Source organism: Temnothorax longispinosus, chromosome 6 (genome assembly GCF_030848805.1).
Source record: "Temnothorax longispinosus isolate EJ_2023e chromosome 6, Tlon_JGU_v1, whole genome shotgun sequence".
Classification (NCBI taxonomy): Eukaryota; Metazoa; Arthropoda; class Insecta; order Hymenoptera; family Formicidae; genus Temnothorax; species Temnothorax longispinosus.
The window spans coordinates 19972152-19990040 of record NC_092363.1 but is presented as its reverse complement, the minus strand read 5'-3'; the positions used below and the strand labels follow the sequence as shown (position 1 = coordinate 19990040).

General features: G+C 42.9%; 1 protein-coding gene across 7 annotated transcripts in view; it reads left to right on the top strand.

The window, feature by feature from the left end:
- The first annotated feature begins 1763 nt into the window (after positions 1-1763).
- The window catches only part of Serca (ATPase sarcoplasmic/endoplasmic reticulum Ca2+ transporting SERCA), a 45952-nt gene continuing 29826 nt past the window's right edge, over positions 1764-17889 (top strand). For 2 of the 7 annotated variants that reach the window (XM_071780898.1, XM_071780893.1), the window contains exons 1-2: positions 1764-2034; positions 11599-11790. In XM_071780898.1, the coding sequence (XP_071636999.1) occupies positions 11673-11790 (118 nt within the window). In that variant the 5' untranslated portion in view covers positions 1764-2034; positions 11599-11672. Of the gene's footprint in view, positions 2035-6387; positions 6618-9606; positions 9782-9841; positions 10461-11598; positions 11791-17889 lie in introns of those variants that run through there. The other 5 variants (XM_071780899.1, XM_071780894.1, XM_071780897.1 and 2 more) reach the window with 5 other exon arrangements.

Genomic DNA, 17889 nt, shown 5'->3' with positions numbered 1-17889 from the left:
ATGCTTGAGAGCGCGGTCGAAGCGGAGTTGTGTATTTATAGCTGAATCTAACGTGGTCGTTTATGGTCATTTTTTTATTTTAGCATATTTTTTATTTTCTTAAATTTCTGGCTGTAACGAAAGGATAGGCGTGAAAGACTTTATTTAAACTTCTACATATCTCGATGAGCAGTATTTTTAAAAATTATTATGTGATACGTGACATCATTATATTGACTACCGAAAAAACCTCGCTATTTATATTTGCTATTTATATTTGCTCGCTATTTATATTTGCTCTGTTAGGAAATAATTTAGAAAATAATAACAGCTATCTCGCCGAAAATAATATATTAGAAATCGTCCTAAGGTTTGCAAGCATGAACGATGGAAAATGACCGAGTTTATTCGGAGTAAATGATTAATTAGCTGAAGACTCTCGATATTAAAATTAACGAGTAACAAGGAGAAGTAAACTATGAAAATCAAACGCGGTTAGTTGTGCGTGAATTGACGCTATGTAATATTCAATTAATAATTTAACTATAAATCGTACGTTTACCAACTATAAATCACACGTTTTGGCTCTACTTTGAGCCATCTGCAGCGAAGCGATGATATAGATGAAATTAAATAATCTCAAGCTCTCCGAAAAGTATAAGGTGATAATTTAAAAAATTGAATGTACAAAGAAAGTGTAAATTTCAAGAAGGAAAATCGGAAAAACTCTGCAATTATTCATAGTCCGCAAAATATTCGGACTAGAAATGAAAATGACTAATCGACGAAGAGACATGAAAGCTACTCACCAAACCAAGTTCAGAGAACGTAAAATTGACAAATTGAAACTCTGAAAAAGACAAAAACTTAATTTGGAGTATTCACATAATGGATGCACTGAAAGTCATGCGGAACCCCCCTATATATCGCGCCGGAGAAGGACACCCGGGAGTTTTAGCCGGTAACAAGAGTCTAGCATAACTCTTGGCCTCTCCCCGGGCCGAGAGGATTTCCCCCGTGTTAAAAAAAAAAGTATTCACATAATATAATACCATCCTTCAAGTATAAAACATTACAAAATCGGCCTATAAACTCCAAGAAAAGAAGACTCTTCGGGGAACAATTACTTACGATATAACGTCATGCGTCTATATCTATCTACTTATCCGTTTATTCTATAAATGTCCTGTTACTCAAGAGAGAAAAGAAAAACATTCCATATATCTTTGTCATCTTAAGAAAAGAAAAAAAACATTCCCTTCTTTCCCAGGTAGCAAGCACTCGTCAGTTTGACGTCAGTTGACGTCAAAAGACGGCAAAATGACAGACTTTTGACGTCAATTGACGTCAAAATGACGAGTGCTTGCTACCTGGGTTTTTATTAGCTCCATCCTCTAGGGACCAACCTGTGCCGGAAGAATCGCGGGAAACTATTTCGAGATTTCAATTTTCTCCTTATTGTTCCTTTAGTGAACCAGAGATGAGCCATTCTTCCGCATAGATCAGCACGCCGGAGTCCCGATGATCGAAATACGGTGTATCTTTACGCGGCGTTTGGATCGGGCGGCACTGCCTCTCCTTCTCCCTCTCGCTCCCTCCGGCTCTTCGAATTCGAAGGTTAAGCGTAAAAAAGAGCGACGACGACATCCACGACAGCCGCCGGGGCCACTGGCTTCCGGCCAGAGTTAGGCTTTCGTCGTCTCGCCACCAGGTAGCGATGGCTACGGACTATTTAAGCGAATTTCGCGGTCGCTCGGCGCTTCGTTTTGTTCAGCAGCGCAGGCGTTGCCCCCTTTTGAATGTTTGTTTGTTTCGCTTCCCTTTTACCGTCGCGCAAACGACTCTCCTGCACGTCGGCGTCGTAGAGGGCCCAGTCGAGAGCGGTGCGTCGACGTACGACAATGCGCACCGAGGAGTAGTGGATCGAAAGGAAAAAGAAGAAAGGGAGAAAAAGAAAAGCAGAGAGCAGTGTGAAAGGTTTTAAACGGGGGTGGTCCACACCCCCCCGCAGCGCTTCCAAGTGCAAAAGTTGAAGGATTGAGGACAGAAGCACTGGTAAGTCCCCCCCCCATCCCTCGCCGCGCAACCATGGTGTGCAGTTGCATAGTGCTCTTCGTGTGACCACGCGTAGTGAAATCCTCCGTTTCCGGAGTGGAAAACGGAGCGGGAGAAGGGAGCGCAAGTGTAGTGACAGAGAAGCCAAGAAGGATTAGCCGTGACGTATCGTATTATTATCGTGATCAATTCTGAATTATCGTGAATAGGCCCTTCCTGATTCTCCATCGAAGGACCGAGTTGCGGGGTGGGAGTTTCCGGGGTGGAAAACGCAGCTCTATGGTGCATGAAAATTGCGAAATTTCGCGCGTCGCGAGACTTAATCGCAAAATTCAGAAATTCGTAAACGCGATGGTGGTTAATAGAAAGCCGCTCTTATTTTGACTTGGAGTGGCGGCAGCTCGATTATTTTTTAAATAGCGAACCAGGCGAGAGGGATATTATCTATCTCCAGAATATTATTCCGCCTCGTAGTGAATCTCGGCCGTTATGGAACTTTGCGTATCAATCCTGGAACGTTTCCTTCGTCACGCAATATTCAGAGATCTAGGAAGTGCGTGTTTGCGAACAGAGTAACTTTTGGGAACAGAATAATTCACTTTATATACCGTAGAAAAAATATATGGAATTATATAAACCACAAGTATAACAATTGTACGATTTAAAGGAAATCTTACATTTTCGTTAGAAACCATGTGATTTTTATATTATATTTGTTGTTCATGTAATTTTATATTAATCTTAATTGGCCAGCTTAACCTGGCATAAAAATCGCTAAAATATTAACCCTAATCCCTCCAGCCATGCCCTTTCGTGTCTCACGCGTTTCTAACGGTCGTTCGTTCTGGAAAACCAAGGCCGTGAGATAATCCCCCCCCCACCCCTCGAAAAATTTGTTATAGTAGGGAACATCCAGGTAGAAATTTCAAAGCCCTAGCTCCATTTACTCTCGAAACGGCAAACAGTCAAAATCGCGTTGGGACACGAAAGTGCATGATTAGAGGATTACGTCAGTGTTGTGTGTAGGTGAGAATTTTTTTTTTTCGATAAAAATGTATTTTTGTGTACAATTTATTTGAGGCGACGAAATTAAGTATTCCTATTTAATTAATAATTATTTCATTTTTTTTTCTCATTTGCACTACTTTTAGCTTTAATTTGCGCGCTGAAACATTAAATTTCGTTAATTTGTTCGTGAGTTATGATTTTTTAAATAAAACAAGTCGTAACGTGCATTTTTCAACATATAATTGTTGTAAAAAAATATTTAAATAAATAATTTCCAAATTTTCTTTACATTGATTTTTAGTCGAAGGTATAAAGATATCACAATAATTTTGCGGGAATTTTTCAAAGCTATTAACATACTGAAAAACGCGTGGAACACGAAAGTGCATGATTGGAGGAATTAAGTGGCGGAAAAAACGTTGGAGGGATTAGGGTTAATTTTCAAAGCAAAATGTTTCAATAAATTTCAATAAACGTAAAATATCAAATAATTGGAACTAAAGGAAATGGTCCCTATTATAAATTTTTATACTTGACGTAGATGTATCCTCTCCGGTCTTGCTTTTACGTAAAACTTGCTTTTTTCGAGGTAGTGACGCTTATAGAGAATTTCTATGAATATTTCATACGTGATATTGCATATTGCATTCGAAATGTATGAAAATAATACGGCAAAATTGTATTAAAAAATATAGTTCGTTATTATTTAAAGAAACATCATAAAAAAAAATGTAATGATTATTAATACGACGTTATCAAATATGATTTTATCTCATTTTGGAGAAATAGGGAAAAATTCCTATTAGCATTACGTAATGAAAATTACGTTGAAACGAGTTCCGATTCTGTTACATTACATATGCGTTGTTTTGGTGCGTGGCAATATAGGTATGCGGTTGCATAATAAGCGCTTACGAAGCGAAATCCTCGGATTAAAAGCTTGTCGTTTCGCGGGAAATAAAATATTTTAACGCGCCGTAACGCTCGCGCGGAAAGGTCGCCGCATACGTAAAAACAGTTGGGCGTGCATTGGGAAAGTCAATAAAAAACACCGTAAAACCAGTTAATGTCCCCGATCACGCGTGAAACCGCGTAAAACCCGTGGACTCTTCGTCGACGAGCGCGAGAGCACAGTGCGTATTACGCGACCTATAATAACTAGAGCCAAGAATTCATTTTAGTTTTTGTAGGTCACCGCCGCATTTTCGCGCGCTCGCGTAAAACAATTTTCGCGGACCGAGAAATTATCTCGACCCGACGACGCGCGACGTCGCGGTAATTTGTGCAATCCAAAACTATAATTAAACGCCCGTTATAAAACACCGGCCGGCGCGCGCGGGTCGCGCGCTGTGAGAGAGATATTCAATAAAAATAAATCCGCGCATTAATAAGAGATAACGCGTGTTTACGTGTTTATTACGTGTTAAGCTTCGTATTGCTTGGCAGACAATTTTTACGTTTTAAGCCCAGCGAGAGCGTTTCAAACCCAACGTTTTAACGCTTGATGCTTAGTAAAATTTTAATGCACAATACGCGGAGTAGCGTCCATTGTGTTTTTTTTTCTCTCGTGTGTACTTCCAGTCCTCCGAGTAATTTCTAGTCGCTTGTTATGCACGCGCGTGCGACGCATTACTATTTATAAAAATTTCAAAGGCATTCTGTTATCTTTGGCGATGGGTCCGCGGCAGAAATACGTGATGGGTGATTTCATATCGTGGAGGAATGCGTTAATGCGTGCGCCGTTCGCGACGTTCGGTCGGAGTATTGAAACGCGCGTTTGCGCGCTTGCATTGCCATGTGGTACCACGTCACAATAGCATAACACAGGATATATCGACATTGCGCCTAACATTACAGGAAGTGATCTGTCGAGCGGTGAATAGGTCAAGTCAATATTGCAGTCAGCTTCTTCATAAAGCAACCAATTTTGTGATGAGGATTCGGAAATACGGTGTGCCAAATGCGCCCGTTATTTTAATTAATTTTGCGGGCAATTTTAATTAATTTTATTAAGCGGCGCGTAACACCCGTCGCGATAAATCCGACACGAAAAACCAATTCCTTAAAAGTGTAGCACCGATTTTTCAAGTCTGATATTGCTAAATTTTAATATTTAAAAAAATTTTTTTTTAAAGATGTTTTATTCTAAGAATTTTGAATCAACTAATTGAGACACAATCATTTACAAAGCGAATTATTTAGCGTAGCTGGGACAATCGCGTGCGCGACTTTTCACACAAACGCGACGGGATATCGGTTTCTTTCGAGACTGGACAATCCAACGGAGCGGATTACCTCATGCCGCATGCTTGTGTGAGGCATTCGTCACATATAATATCGGCGACCTCTACTTGTTTGCCAACAAGCGCACTGCGTTTCTTATCCCTTACGGCCATCCCGTCCAACATGTTGCATCTCGTCTTCAAATAGATTCCGCCAGTCCACTCACTCAAATCGTGACCACAGGTCTGCTTCTCCCAGCTGCGCTTTTCGTGCTTTCCGTGCTTAAAATGGAACAAAATGTATGCTCGTGTCTCGCCAGAGGATCCAGCCCTTGTTACATAAAGGGGTCCAAACGTAATTTGTTGATTTAATTCTCGGACAGTAAGACCCCTAGTCTATCTTTTGTCACTCTTTTGGCGTTGAAAATCTTTCCCGAGGCTTAAAATAAAAAGATTTTTATTGTTCAAGTACTATTCATATATTTATTTCGCGTTTTGAAGAGCTAGTTCCTTTTAGTCTACGATATTATGCATTTAAATTGCAGAGCTGGGTCCACGTATATCCCTACGTTTGTGTTTGTCCCTCGATATTTTTCATGGATATACGAGGAAGCTGATGCCTTACGCAATTAGATATGAAAGCAATACAGATCAGTCATACGATCATGCTCAGTCTCATACAACCTCAGTTGAGAAAGTAAAAATTCAGCGATCGTTGAAATAATAGTTTATAAGATAGATTCGAAACAAAGAAAAGCTCTTTAGAGAAAAAATTTGGTTTGTGATTAATAAAATCAAAATGATTGTGCTATAATTAAGAATTTTTACGGATAACGAAATGGAACGTTTTATAAAACATTCTCACCCCGCAGTAATAATCATTCTTACACAAACTAATCGAGAAACCACCTCAAGAGCGTCGTAGTCCTTGGCAGGACGCGCGGGACGGCGGCGACGCGCGATAGAGGAAGAGGAGGAGGAGAGGAGGAAGAGAAGGTGGCGATGCCGGAGATCGGGAGAGCGGCAGCTCCCCGAGCTGATCTCTGCCAAAATAATTAGGAAGCCGTCGTCGAAGACGTGCTAAAAACGTTCGCTCGGGCGCGCGCGATTTGGCCGGCTAGTCGCGTCCCGGGCGCTCGAGCGAGCTGGTCGTCCGGACAGTCGTCGACGTCGAGTCGTCCTCGGCAGAGAGCAGTCCGCAGCGTAGTGCCACCGGCGTACGGGGTGCCGCAGTACTTACCGCGCGACCGGTCGCCGAGTCCGTGCCGTATCGCGCGGCGTGTGTATATCTGCCCTTCGGCCCTCCGAGGCCCTTGCGACCCGTCGTCGGAGGGGATAGTCAGCGACGAGAGGGTTAGTTTTGCCACCCGCGATTTTTCAATCCTGCCACCCCGCCACGGGCTCTCGCCCTGTCGAACAAGGGAATAAACGAGGCTCCTTTTGTTTTGTCGTTATGACACTAACGACGCGATTGTAACTGACGTAACAGTGGCCAGTGAGTTAATCTGGCGAAAGCGTCGAAATGACGAGAGTGGTCGCGCTGTCGATCGTAAAGCTCGATCAGAAAGTACATGATTGTGAAAAATTATATGAGCTCCGTTATGATTCTCGCAGCTTACGCTGATCTGTCGCGATATAGTCGCGATTTAAGAAAGAAAAGCCTTAGTTTAAAACTTTGAATCTGCATTTAATTACGTCGAAGAATTTAATTAGAAACTGTGTTTTTAATTAAAACACTTGGAAAATCCCTGTCCGCGATGGAAAACCAATGTTGAGACCAGGGGGTCCGCGGCGCTGGTCGAGCGTTCTTCGTTTCGATTACGTTGCCTCCGGATTTGTATGCCGCTCTCGGAGTGTGAATGAGCGCGCACACACGAGGATCCCATATCCCATTGGAGCCGCATGTGACGTGCGTAATTAACCGCTTGTCAGCATTTTAGCGGAATTGTTTCGCCCTGGCCGCGTTTTCCAGCTGTCAACGTTGACGTGCGATGATTACAGGGCGTATCTCGCGGGGAATTGGAGATACGACGTGTTTAATTAATTACTCAGCCCCCCGGCACTTCGGCGGGCTCTTCGTTCCCGGACGTGCTGTCTTATTAAACTTACGAAACGACGCAGGTGATCGACCTATATATCGTATAAGCTAAGCGGGACCTTATGGGAATCATACACACGTGACATTCCGTTGACATCGCAAACGCCTAAGGTTCGATATCTAATGTCCATTTCTGTAGCAATGCAGATTAACTTACCTTTTATCTTCTTCTAATTGTTAGGCCAGAAAAAAACAAAAAGTAAGTTAAACTGAGATTAAAGTTAATCTGCGTTAATAGAGATGGACATTAAGAGACATGTTATAGGAGCCACGCAATAATTCAATTTTATTTAAATATATCAATCGCGTTGTCTTAATTTTAATTCGTAGAAACATTTCCAATCGCAGAAAGATAGCGTGAGTAATTATCCGTGTAACTCACCCGCTGATAATTACCCGCTCGTTAATAATTGTTATACAGCTGAACGTGCTGTCTCGGTGACGCAAACTCGTGCGGAAAATTAAACGTTCGATAATTACAGGAGATTATAGAAGATAAATGTTCCAATGTTTTAAGCTTCAAGCTTCCGTATTTAAAAAAAAACAGTTTTAAGTTATCGGAAAGAATTATCGCAACGCGTCGGGATATTCGATATACGCGAGGCACGTGTACTGACCCCTTCGAATAACGATGAAACGTCCCTTCGGCTTTTTCGCGTCCAAAGTCCAAGGAGTGTATAAAGTATAGCTAAACAATGTCTGAAATGTCCGGGGGCTTTTAGACGCATTTCAGACATCTCTTGGAGCCCCGCCAGCGAGATCTTCATAGGCGCTCTTCGTTCCGCCACGAATTCGCGAGTTAATAAGGGAAGTTAACGTCCAATGATCGCGGGACGGTGCGGGAGCGTCGGTTTAGAATCAGTCGCGAGAGTTACGAGCGGTTGCGTGTAAACCGTCAGAGCCAGGAGCGGGTGCTCGTATAAATGTCTCGCGGAAGGCACGAGGCAGAGGAATTTCGCGGAACGTCGAAGGTCGTGAAAACGACCTTGGGAATAAAAGCACGAGCTGCCGAGGATCGTCGCGTCGGATAGATTCAAAGATCGCGTGTGTGCTCAAAGTTTCCAGTTGACTCGACGGCGAAACAATTTTCCGATAATTTCGTCATCCCGATCTTTCCCTCATCGACAAGGTCGTGGGTCGTGCCTGGCACCTTTGAACTTGACTCGAATTTTAGAATCGCGTCGCGTTCGATCGAGCGAGAGAGGTCTGGAATTCAATTGAAGGGAACGTGCGTCTCTTGGTGCGCGCGTCCCTGCATTTCTCCTCTTATCATCCTGCACTTTTGGCGCAATTCGTTATACTTGTTTATGTCGCGCAAGATATAAATAATAATTTTATCATGTGAAATGAATAATTTTACGCTGGTATTATTAATGCGGGCCGTCCGTTTGGGTTGAATTATTTTAATTAACATTTCGTTTCTCGGCAAAATGAGACATTCGAGCTGTCTGTTTTGTTGCGAAGTAAAAAAACCAGCTGGACCGCGTCGCGCGCGATATATGCGTGCGTAAGAGATTCGAAATAGCTGTAAAAAAAAAAAAAAGAAAAAGAGAACTAGCGGAAAAGTGTATTTTCGGAAACCTCGTTACCCTCCGCGGCGCGCTCGCTCGCACAGCGATTCCCTCGCGAAGAATCCGCCCTTCGCGAAACAAAAAATTCGGCGAGCGGGTTAAGGATTCGTCGCCGCGCGAGATCGCGCGTGGTCGGTCAACAATCGTACACGGTCGCCCGCCGACGCGGTTACGTAAGGGGAAACACACCGCGCGCGGTCTCGGCTCACGCGTCGTGTGCCGGACGGCCGTCTTAAAATACGCGCCAAGGAAATAGCCTAGCAGAAGCCCGAAAATAGCCGCCACCGCGTCACGCGCCGCTCGGCCAATGGCGTCGCTCCACATGCTCGCTGTCCGCGAGACGCGCGGCGACGCGTGTCGCCGGCGCGCCGTTCGCCGGGACGCCGCGCTCGCGCTTACTCACCGGCGGCGTCCCCCGAAAACGGCCGTGGCGGCAACGGAGAGCATCCGGGCGTCCGATTAATCGTCCGACGATCGACCGCCGTCGGACTCCGCGGCTGGGAATTGCTGGGAACAGCGGGAACGTTGTGGGAATCGCGATCCGTCGCGGCGCGCGTCAACTGCGGAGTAGTGCGGCGGCGCGCGCGTCGCCGGCGCCGCGCGCCGCCAGGCGGCGCTGGCGCTCGCGCGATGATTCGCCCGATTCGCGGTGTCAGTCTCGCGGAAGCGGAGGTCAGGTTGGCAAGTCGTTCGCGCTGGTCACAATCTCGTCCGGGGAAAATGACGTGCGTCCCGTGCATCCGCGCCTCGTGATAACCCGCGCGTGCAGCAACCGATCTCCCCAGCCAGCAACGGATTCCCAGCAGGCGGCAACAGCAGCAACGCTCCCCGCGGTAGACTCAGCTTCGGCACGTTTCTCCACCTTTTTTCCTCCCTTCGTCGCTTGCGCGCCCGCGCGCGCGCGCCTGAGTGTAAGAGAGAGAGAAAGAGGGACAGGACGGGTTTGCGCCGAGTTACTCCGAGTTACTCCGACGACAGTGAAACGTGAAGTTCGTCGGAAGTTTCGTCGTGGATAAGCACGCGCGCCGCCGCCACCGCCACCGCCACCGCCACCGCCGCCGCCGTCGCCGCTCGTCGCTCCGCGCGGCTAACCTAAATATCCGGCGGCCGTAACACAATTTTCTCTCTCTCTCTTTTTTCCCTTCCTCTCCTTCGTCTCCTCTCTCTCTCTCTCTCCGTCCTTCTCGCCGCCCGCTGACACGTCGGCGTCATCAACGGGCAAGTCGTGCCCGTCAACGCGACGTCAACGCGCCGCGAGTCGCACGGAAGAACCTCGGCGAGGAATAACGTAGCGGGCCGTCCGCGAGTGCATGTCGGCGCGCGGACACGTCGCGCACCGAACAGTGAGTCAAAACCGCGGTGGTGTGCGCGCCGCGCTTCTTCCGCCGTCCTCGTTCCCGTTCCCGTCGCCGTCGGCCCGTCCTCGTCGCCGTCGCCGTCGTCACGCGGACCCACCGTCGCGTTTCGTAATTTCGCACGGAGGCGGAGCACCGTGGGACAGTCCCCTGCGTCTCGACGACACCTTCGGTAGTTGAAGTTTATTTTATTCTTCTCTCTGTCTCTCTCTTTCTCGCTCTGTCTCTGTCTCTCTTTTCTCTCTCTCTCTCTCTCTCTCGCTTCTTCCACCGCGTCCGTTTCCACAGCACTTACGTGGTACGCGTGGATGAATTTCTTACGTGGCGAGCTCTCAGTGGATTTCCCAATCCGCAAAGTTTAGCGTCTCTAGTGATTTTTTTGTCAGGACACGTCGCGCGGTGTCAAAGCCCCTTCTTCTTCCTCCCGCGCTCCGTTTAGCTGACAGTGTATAAATGTGGCTGGGAGTATGTTCTAGAGAGAGATATGTATCGCGAGGAATATCGGCTGGAGAATTAATTTTCCACCTCTCTGATCGAGGATTTTATATAAGTTGAGAGAGAGAAGTACGATCTCGATGTTTCATGCTAAATGTAATTTATCTGAACTTGTGTGTGCACGTGTCTTATCAGGATTATATTTGCATAAATTGTGGGAAAGATATTGAAATCTATGCGAAAGAGTGACTTATAAATTTTGTTATTTGTGAAGAGCATAACGTTTGAGAGGTATCTAGGTAATTGAAAACGTGAATTCTTTGTGACTTGTAGAACAATGTTTTTAAAATGTAGAGATAACTTCAACCTTGCACAATTCAACTCTTCGTACGTGTTTAAGGCCGTCATATTTCATCATTAACAATGTACGGTAAATAATACGAGTGATTGCTAATAGATAAGAAAATTTAATACAGATCTTCTTTAAAAAGAAATGATGTTTAATTCTGTGGATATTTTAAAAGGAAAGATTAGTTTTCTTCAATTTTTTTGTCTCGCGACTTTGCAAGCGGACGACAATCCTGTATGCTTGAAACATTTGGCAGCCTTGAATACAGTACGAATTGAGTATAGCGTTTAGAATAGTTCCTTTGACAGCATTCATTAGTTTAATCAGTTTTTCAACCGTTTCATTCAGAATGAATGAGCTTCTCATTAAAACTCGTATAATTCGTGCTATTTTTTTTTTACTCCGCTGAAAGTTTATCTACGTTGGAAGCAATTCTTTAACCGTGTATTCCGCTCTGTTAGTCTCTGTATTATTTTCAATAGGCATCCCCGAACATATTGTCTAACAAGCAATACTTTACTTTCAGAAATTGTTGGTGTGAATGAACGTACACGATCGCTGAGAGGATAACATTGGTGAAGCATCTACGAAGCAGTAACCATGGAGGACGGCCATTGTAAAACTGTGGAAGAAGTGGTAAATTACTTCAACGTCGATCCTGACCAGGGATTGAGTCCCGATCAAGTCAAGAGGAACCAGGAGAAGTATGGTCTCAACGGTAAGTAATTCGTTTTCTTTTCTTTTTTTTTTACACATTATAGGCGTTTTTAATAGATTCGTGGATTATTATTCGTTCGCGTGTCCGTCAACTCGAGCAATTTGCTCGTGTCCAAGAAGCACATTCTCTTAATGTCATATAAATTGACGTTGCCTGTGAAATATTCATGATCCGCGTTTGAGTTAGCTCGATTAATAAAATAAAATCAAGTTAGTGAAAGGAGAAACCGTATATTTTCATTATTTACTCCAGCTTGTGGGTGGGATCAAACTCTTTAATATGCAATCGCACGTGGACTGTACAATGACGTTTTAGAATATTGTCGCCGTTCCAAGTCGTTTCCTTTTAAGTTTCCTTATCAGCGCCGAGACGGCTGTATATGTTCTTTTGGATTTAATCACCCTGCAATTAAATTCTAAATCAACTTTCCGCCACTAAGCGCACTTAAAACCTACACAAACGTAAGGCTTTTATTGTCAATTAGCAACACGGTTCTCCAATCGCGCTCGTGTTTAATCAAGAAGGAGAAATCTACTATACAGATCGCTCCGAGGAAGGGAGGGGAAAAGGCGCGACGGTGGTCGCGGGGGGTGCCCTGTTAGATATTTGCGCATTATTGCGCGTAACACGCGCGGCCACGGAAGCGCGATATCATCGTGGCGCTCGCGGAAATAACGCGCGTTTATTCGCCGCGGTGCGAGAAGCACCGGATAAAAGTGTGCCCTTATCAGCCTGATACGTCGTCGTGCGTGCCACGCGTGTTGCTTGTCCCCACCATCGGCGCACCGGGGTTACCACCGCCAGCTAACCGTATCCATCGCCTCCTCATGCACGTGTTCGCAACCGTAGTTTTCTCGCAATAATGATTACGCATGTGTCGTTTGCTTCCGATAGGATGGTCTTCGTCTCCGCCGTTTCGCCGTTCGTACACCTGAAAAACGTTACCGTGATGTGTGCAGAGTATCTTTTTCCGTCCAACGCGTAATCTATATAATATATAAAGACTCGAAATGACAAATTGGTGCTTGCTCGTCACCTTTGATCTATGTCCCAGGTAGTAATTTATTATCGTTAAAATGTCTCCTGTGTTATAGCCACGTGTTTGCCAGGGGATTATTTGTATCTATATTTCGCGAGATTAAATCACCATTTACCAGAACCGCCGTGCAGTTATTTGCATGTGGATCTAGTTTCCACGTATCACTTTATTTCGAAGAGACTGCGCTTATGACGTGTGTATCTGTCGATGGTTTACAATAACGTAATTGGGTAAATCATCGACGTTCCAATTTCCGTCATCGACAAACCGCTTGATTGAATCGCCATCGCACACGTATGTATTTCGGGAGACACCTGGAATTATTCTGACGTCGAAGATTCAATCGCGCTTGAGAAATAATTTCTTGCGATAGCATCGGAACTTAATCTCCCTCGATAACGCGCGATTAATTAACACGTCAATGAGTCATGACAAGTATCCTATATTGTGATAAGAAACTTGTTGTTTTGAAAAACTTTTCGTTGTACATACTATATCATTTTCACTATATCTAAAAATTATAAAAAAAATTAGAAAACTTGAGAACTGCATTCAATATTCAAATAAATTGTTATTCTTTCCTTTTCTTTCTTTCTATTCAACATATGTAATAAATAACTTGAAAGTAAAAACAGAGCAAAGGTTGCAAAATTTTACAGAAACTGCCTTATAATCGGCTTAACACAGAAATCAAACTCTCATTTCGTTTTGTACGTTACAATACAATAAATTGCGACCATGTGTGCTCCGACTTATTCCTCAATCTCGCGGAATAAGACACGCTGTATAGAGAATATATTTGTGATCGAATACCGATAGATTCTGTGGTCGAATTAAACTAGGATTGCTGAAGCGGCATACACATAGTTGATTGAGCGAAATGTCAGCACCGTTGCACCCCACGCTTTGTAACTCCCTGTCGATTTAACGCCAGCAAAATTAATCCCGTTCGGTGATCGCGTGGTCCGAGGAAGAGGAGGAGCGCGCAGCCGCGCACGTGTCTCGGACGGTTTATTTTCACAGGTTAACGCTTGTCGAAATACCGGACGTTCTCCTCCCAGTTTCGAGCTAGGAGGTCGAGCCTTGAGAATCTGCCGAGATGAATTATCGGCCGAATTGCCTTATCGCGCGTTATACGCTTATATCCGCTCCTCAGCGAGATTTCCGTGTGAGAAGACAAAGCAAGTCGTGAGCGCTCTCATTGTGCATCTCGAAATAAAAATGGGACATCGCTTTCTGGATATTCGATCCTGATTCTCTCACGAGTTTCGCCTCTGTCGAGCGAATTGCAAAAATTACGAGGAAGGAAGAAGTGACAGTTACTCCATGTTACTAGGGATTGTTTATTATTAGTTCCAATGCAGTTTGTGATGTGTTGATTGTATCCGTCGTCTTTGAAAGGTGCATAATCGCGCGCGTACATGCACGGGCACCGCCCGGGGATTTCGGGACTATTCGCGTGTATATACGCGATAAACATTACGCGGGGATTACGGCGCAGCTACAAAATAGGCGAGTGCGCGTCGAAGTATCGTCTTTCGTTTACGAAAATAAAATACAGCGAGCACAACAAGTCTGCCCGTGGAGTCGAATATTATATAGTTAGACGTTATCTGGCGTGTCCCGCCGCTATTTTGACGCTCCTCCGAAGCGCTCCGAATCCGTGGTACAATTGTTTTAAATAACACATGTGGTGTCCCGGCTGCTTTCCGCACCTGTGAATTTTTCTCGGCTGAAATGATCAGAAGCGTAGGTCGTCGCAATTAAATTTTTCAGTCTTAAGCATCGTGAGACGATCCCCTTTAAAATTTTATTGGAGTTCACCTATAATTGAAATTGAAGAGGTTTATGAGGCTTTGACCCTTCACAGGCTTGTAGTTTGTGATATAGAACTCGTCGGTGTTCCAATTTTTTTCATAGCTTTTAGAATATCGAAGTCCAGGAAAAAGTCCAGTAATTCTATTGACGACACGTTCCGAGATATATTAATCATACGTACTAGGCTATAATTACGGCTATAATCGCTGTATTTTATTCTCACGGAAATGTGAAAAATTCTGCGGAGATACCGCTCGATAATCGATGACGATTATTTACCAACTTGTAGCAAAACTCGTTTTTATGCGTAGTAATATGATAATGATAAATTGGGTAAATGTGTGTTTATCAAAATGCACATTTTCTAATAAAATTGACGCCTTCTTCCTGATAGAATCAAGTTTTCTCTAATTTTAATTGTGTCACATTATTATTATTTGTCGTATTGCTCGATTCTGATAAAATTATGAAATGTCATGAGCGTTATTAATTACTTCTTTTAATTACGATCGAATAATCAAAGTTCAGCGATACAAAATGATATGCATCATATTTGTTACGTATAGAACATTAAATAACGGAATAACATCTTTCTTGCAGCGTGAAATTAATCGTATATTAATACGTTCGCGCCAATATGCCACGCATTAAGCGATCTTAAGTATATAATTTTGAAAATTAGTTGAATGCGGTTGAGAGGAATAGGCGCACGTAATAATACTTTAAGGCTAAGGTTCAGATCGATCCGGTAATACGATCGTGCCGCTGTTGCGAGTTTGATGGATAGCGTAACTCAATTGCACGTGGGCGAGCGTTGCGTTTGGCAGGCTGCATGTAACCTGATGGCCGACGTTAATTGCGTCAAGAAGAACAAAAAAGAAATATAATCTTAATCAGGATAAATTCGTGACCGAAGTCAGTTTCTCCTGATTGGGAAGATTTTGAAGCATCAGCTTAGTGGGCGTAAAATGCAGTACTTGTTCGAAAAATTGGAGCGCGAGAGGACGAGCTTTTCTATCAACCAAAAGGTCTTGTTACAATGAACTATTATTATATATATAGATATATATCACGAGAAGATAGTTTAATTCTTGCGTTAATTTAAATTTAAATGAAGGAGCGAAACGTTAATTAAAGATCCAACACAAAAACGAGGAGATAAAATTAGGGAGGAAGAACTCGGCAGACGAGAATATTGCGATAATTTCGCTTATAATGGTTTGAAATCTGGATATTACAGAAACGTTACGTGCTTATTTTCCTGTAGTTTTAAAGATAAAATTAGAAACCAAATTGTGAAATATAATTGATCGAAGATATGGTTTACACTGACATCGTATAGGAAAGGAGCTTTGGACATCTGCCTCAAGATAGTGCTATCTTTTATGGAGACTTTTGTTATGATTTTCATCGGATAAGTATAATAAACGTTAGGCAGAGACTTTGCACGCATTATGATAAACGGATATCGTTGCGTAACGCAGATGAGGCCATCTAAATCGTAATGAACGCTTTATTTATAGGCCTTTTTTGTTTTCCAACATTGCTGTTTGCACTCGGAGAGAATTTTGTATCATTACATAATTTAATACGAAACGAGAGACAAATATCATTCATTGTTGATAGATAAACTTAACTGACCTATGTTTGAAATATGCCTTTTTATGAAAAACAAAATTTATTTATTTATCTGGGTTCTTAACATCATTCTTTTAATAATTTTCGCAGAAACGTTAAGCGCGAGCGAACAAGGAGGAAAGAAATTTCTCTTAAAGAAGAAAGAAAATTAAAAATAGGATAGTGCTCTGTTATCAAATTATTTATCAGAAATACACTTCTTCTAATATGATAATAATTTTCCATTGATCTAATTGTCTTTCAAGATAAATTGCAGCGCGCAGATTTCCATTGAAATTCATTATTAACAACTTAATCAACAATTAATTTGTTGTTACAAAGTGCTTTTTAAACTGTAATTGATTTTTATTCTTTTTGAACGTATCATTTGTGTATCCTTGTTCATTTTCTCAGTGGAAAATTTTATTTTCAGAAACACCCACTATCAGTAGTATGAATCAATTTAGAACTGATTACTCATTAAATTGAGATATCGCTCGTTCAAGATTCCCATTGTTTAATGTTTTCCTATTTGCATATTAAAATGACATGGTTATCGGTTCAGCATAAATCAGTCTTGATACAATCAGAAGGATCCGTGTCTGAAGTCTGAAGTCGTGCTAATCGGCCCAGAAAATTATCATTATCCCGCATAAATACTACGCGCGATTGACGTCCGATGAGCATCCTCCAGAGATTCACATCGATGACGTCAATCCTTATTGGATTATGATTTGTATTTTCGCAGGAAAAGCGCGCGCAAACGGACGTCAGTAGGTACGCGATATTCGGTGAACGTTATCACATTGAACGTACGTGTATCGCGACTGCTCGTGTTTGCACCCGTTCAAAGGTAAACAAATTGTAGCTAGTTACACAGAGCGATCCCACTAACTCGCTTTTATCAAGATGCGGCCGAGGAGAATTTCTCGACGAATAATCGCGCGGTAGACCGCACGCTACAGCGATAAAATGTCGTCGCCCACATAAATTTGCATTACATCAGCCCCGGGAAGAAGCTCCCCGACTTCCCCGAGACCGAGAACTCGGCCACTGTGCAATCGCGTCTGCACCTTGCAATAAATACCAAGAGTAAACCCGCCGGGGAAAAATTTCCATTTACACTAATTCGCACTAATCCTCGATCGCGTATCTCAAAATCGTATTCTTATACGTATTACGAATTCCTATACGTATTCAACGTAAATTTTTTATGCATAGCTTTCAACTTTCGGTTCTTAATCGTCTATTATCGATTTTTTCTTAACATACAATTCGCAATCTTTAACTTATTATAAGCTGAAAAGCGTACATTTATTAAAAATACAGATATTGAGTAATTATTAAACTTATTTGTTAAAAATGTTAATCGACGATGTATAAAATAAGCGATCTATCTCATGGATAATATAAGCTCAAATAAATTGTTTCGGTGTTGTGCCAAATAAAATGCCTGTACTGAGTTGCACATATAAAAGAAAATATACATATATATTATATAATTTACAGATTTATTCGTTAATAGACTTCACATTAGAATCTATTTAGAGTCAAGATTATAAACTACGCTATAGTCTCAATTATTAAAATTTTCCAAAATCAGTCGAGACATAAGTTTTAAATTC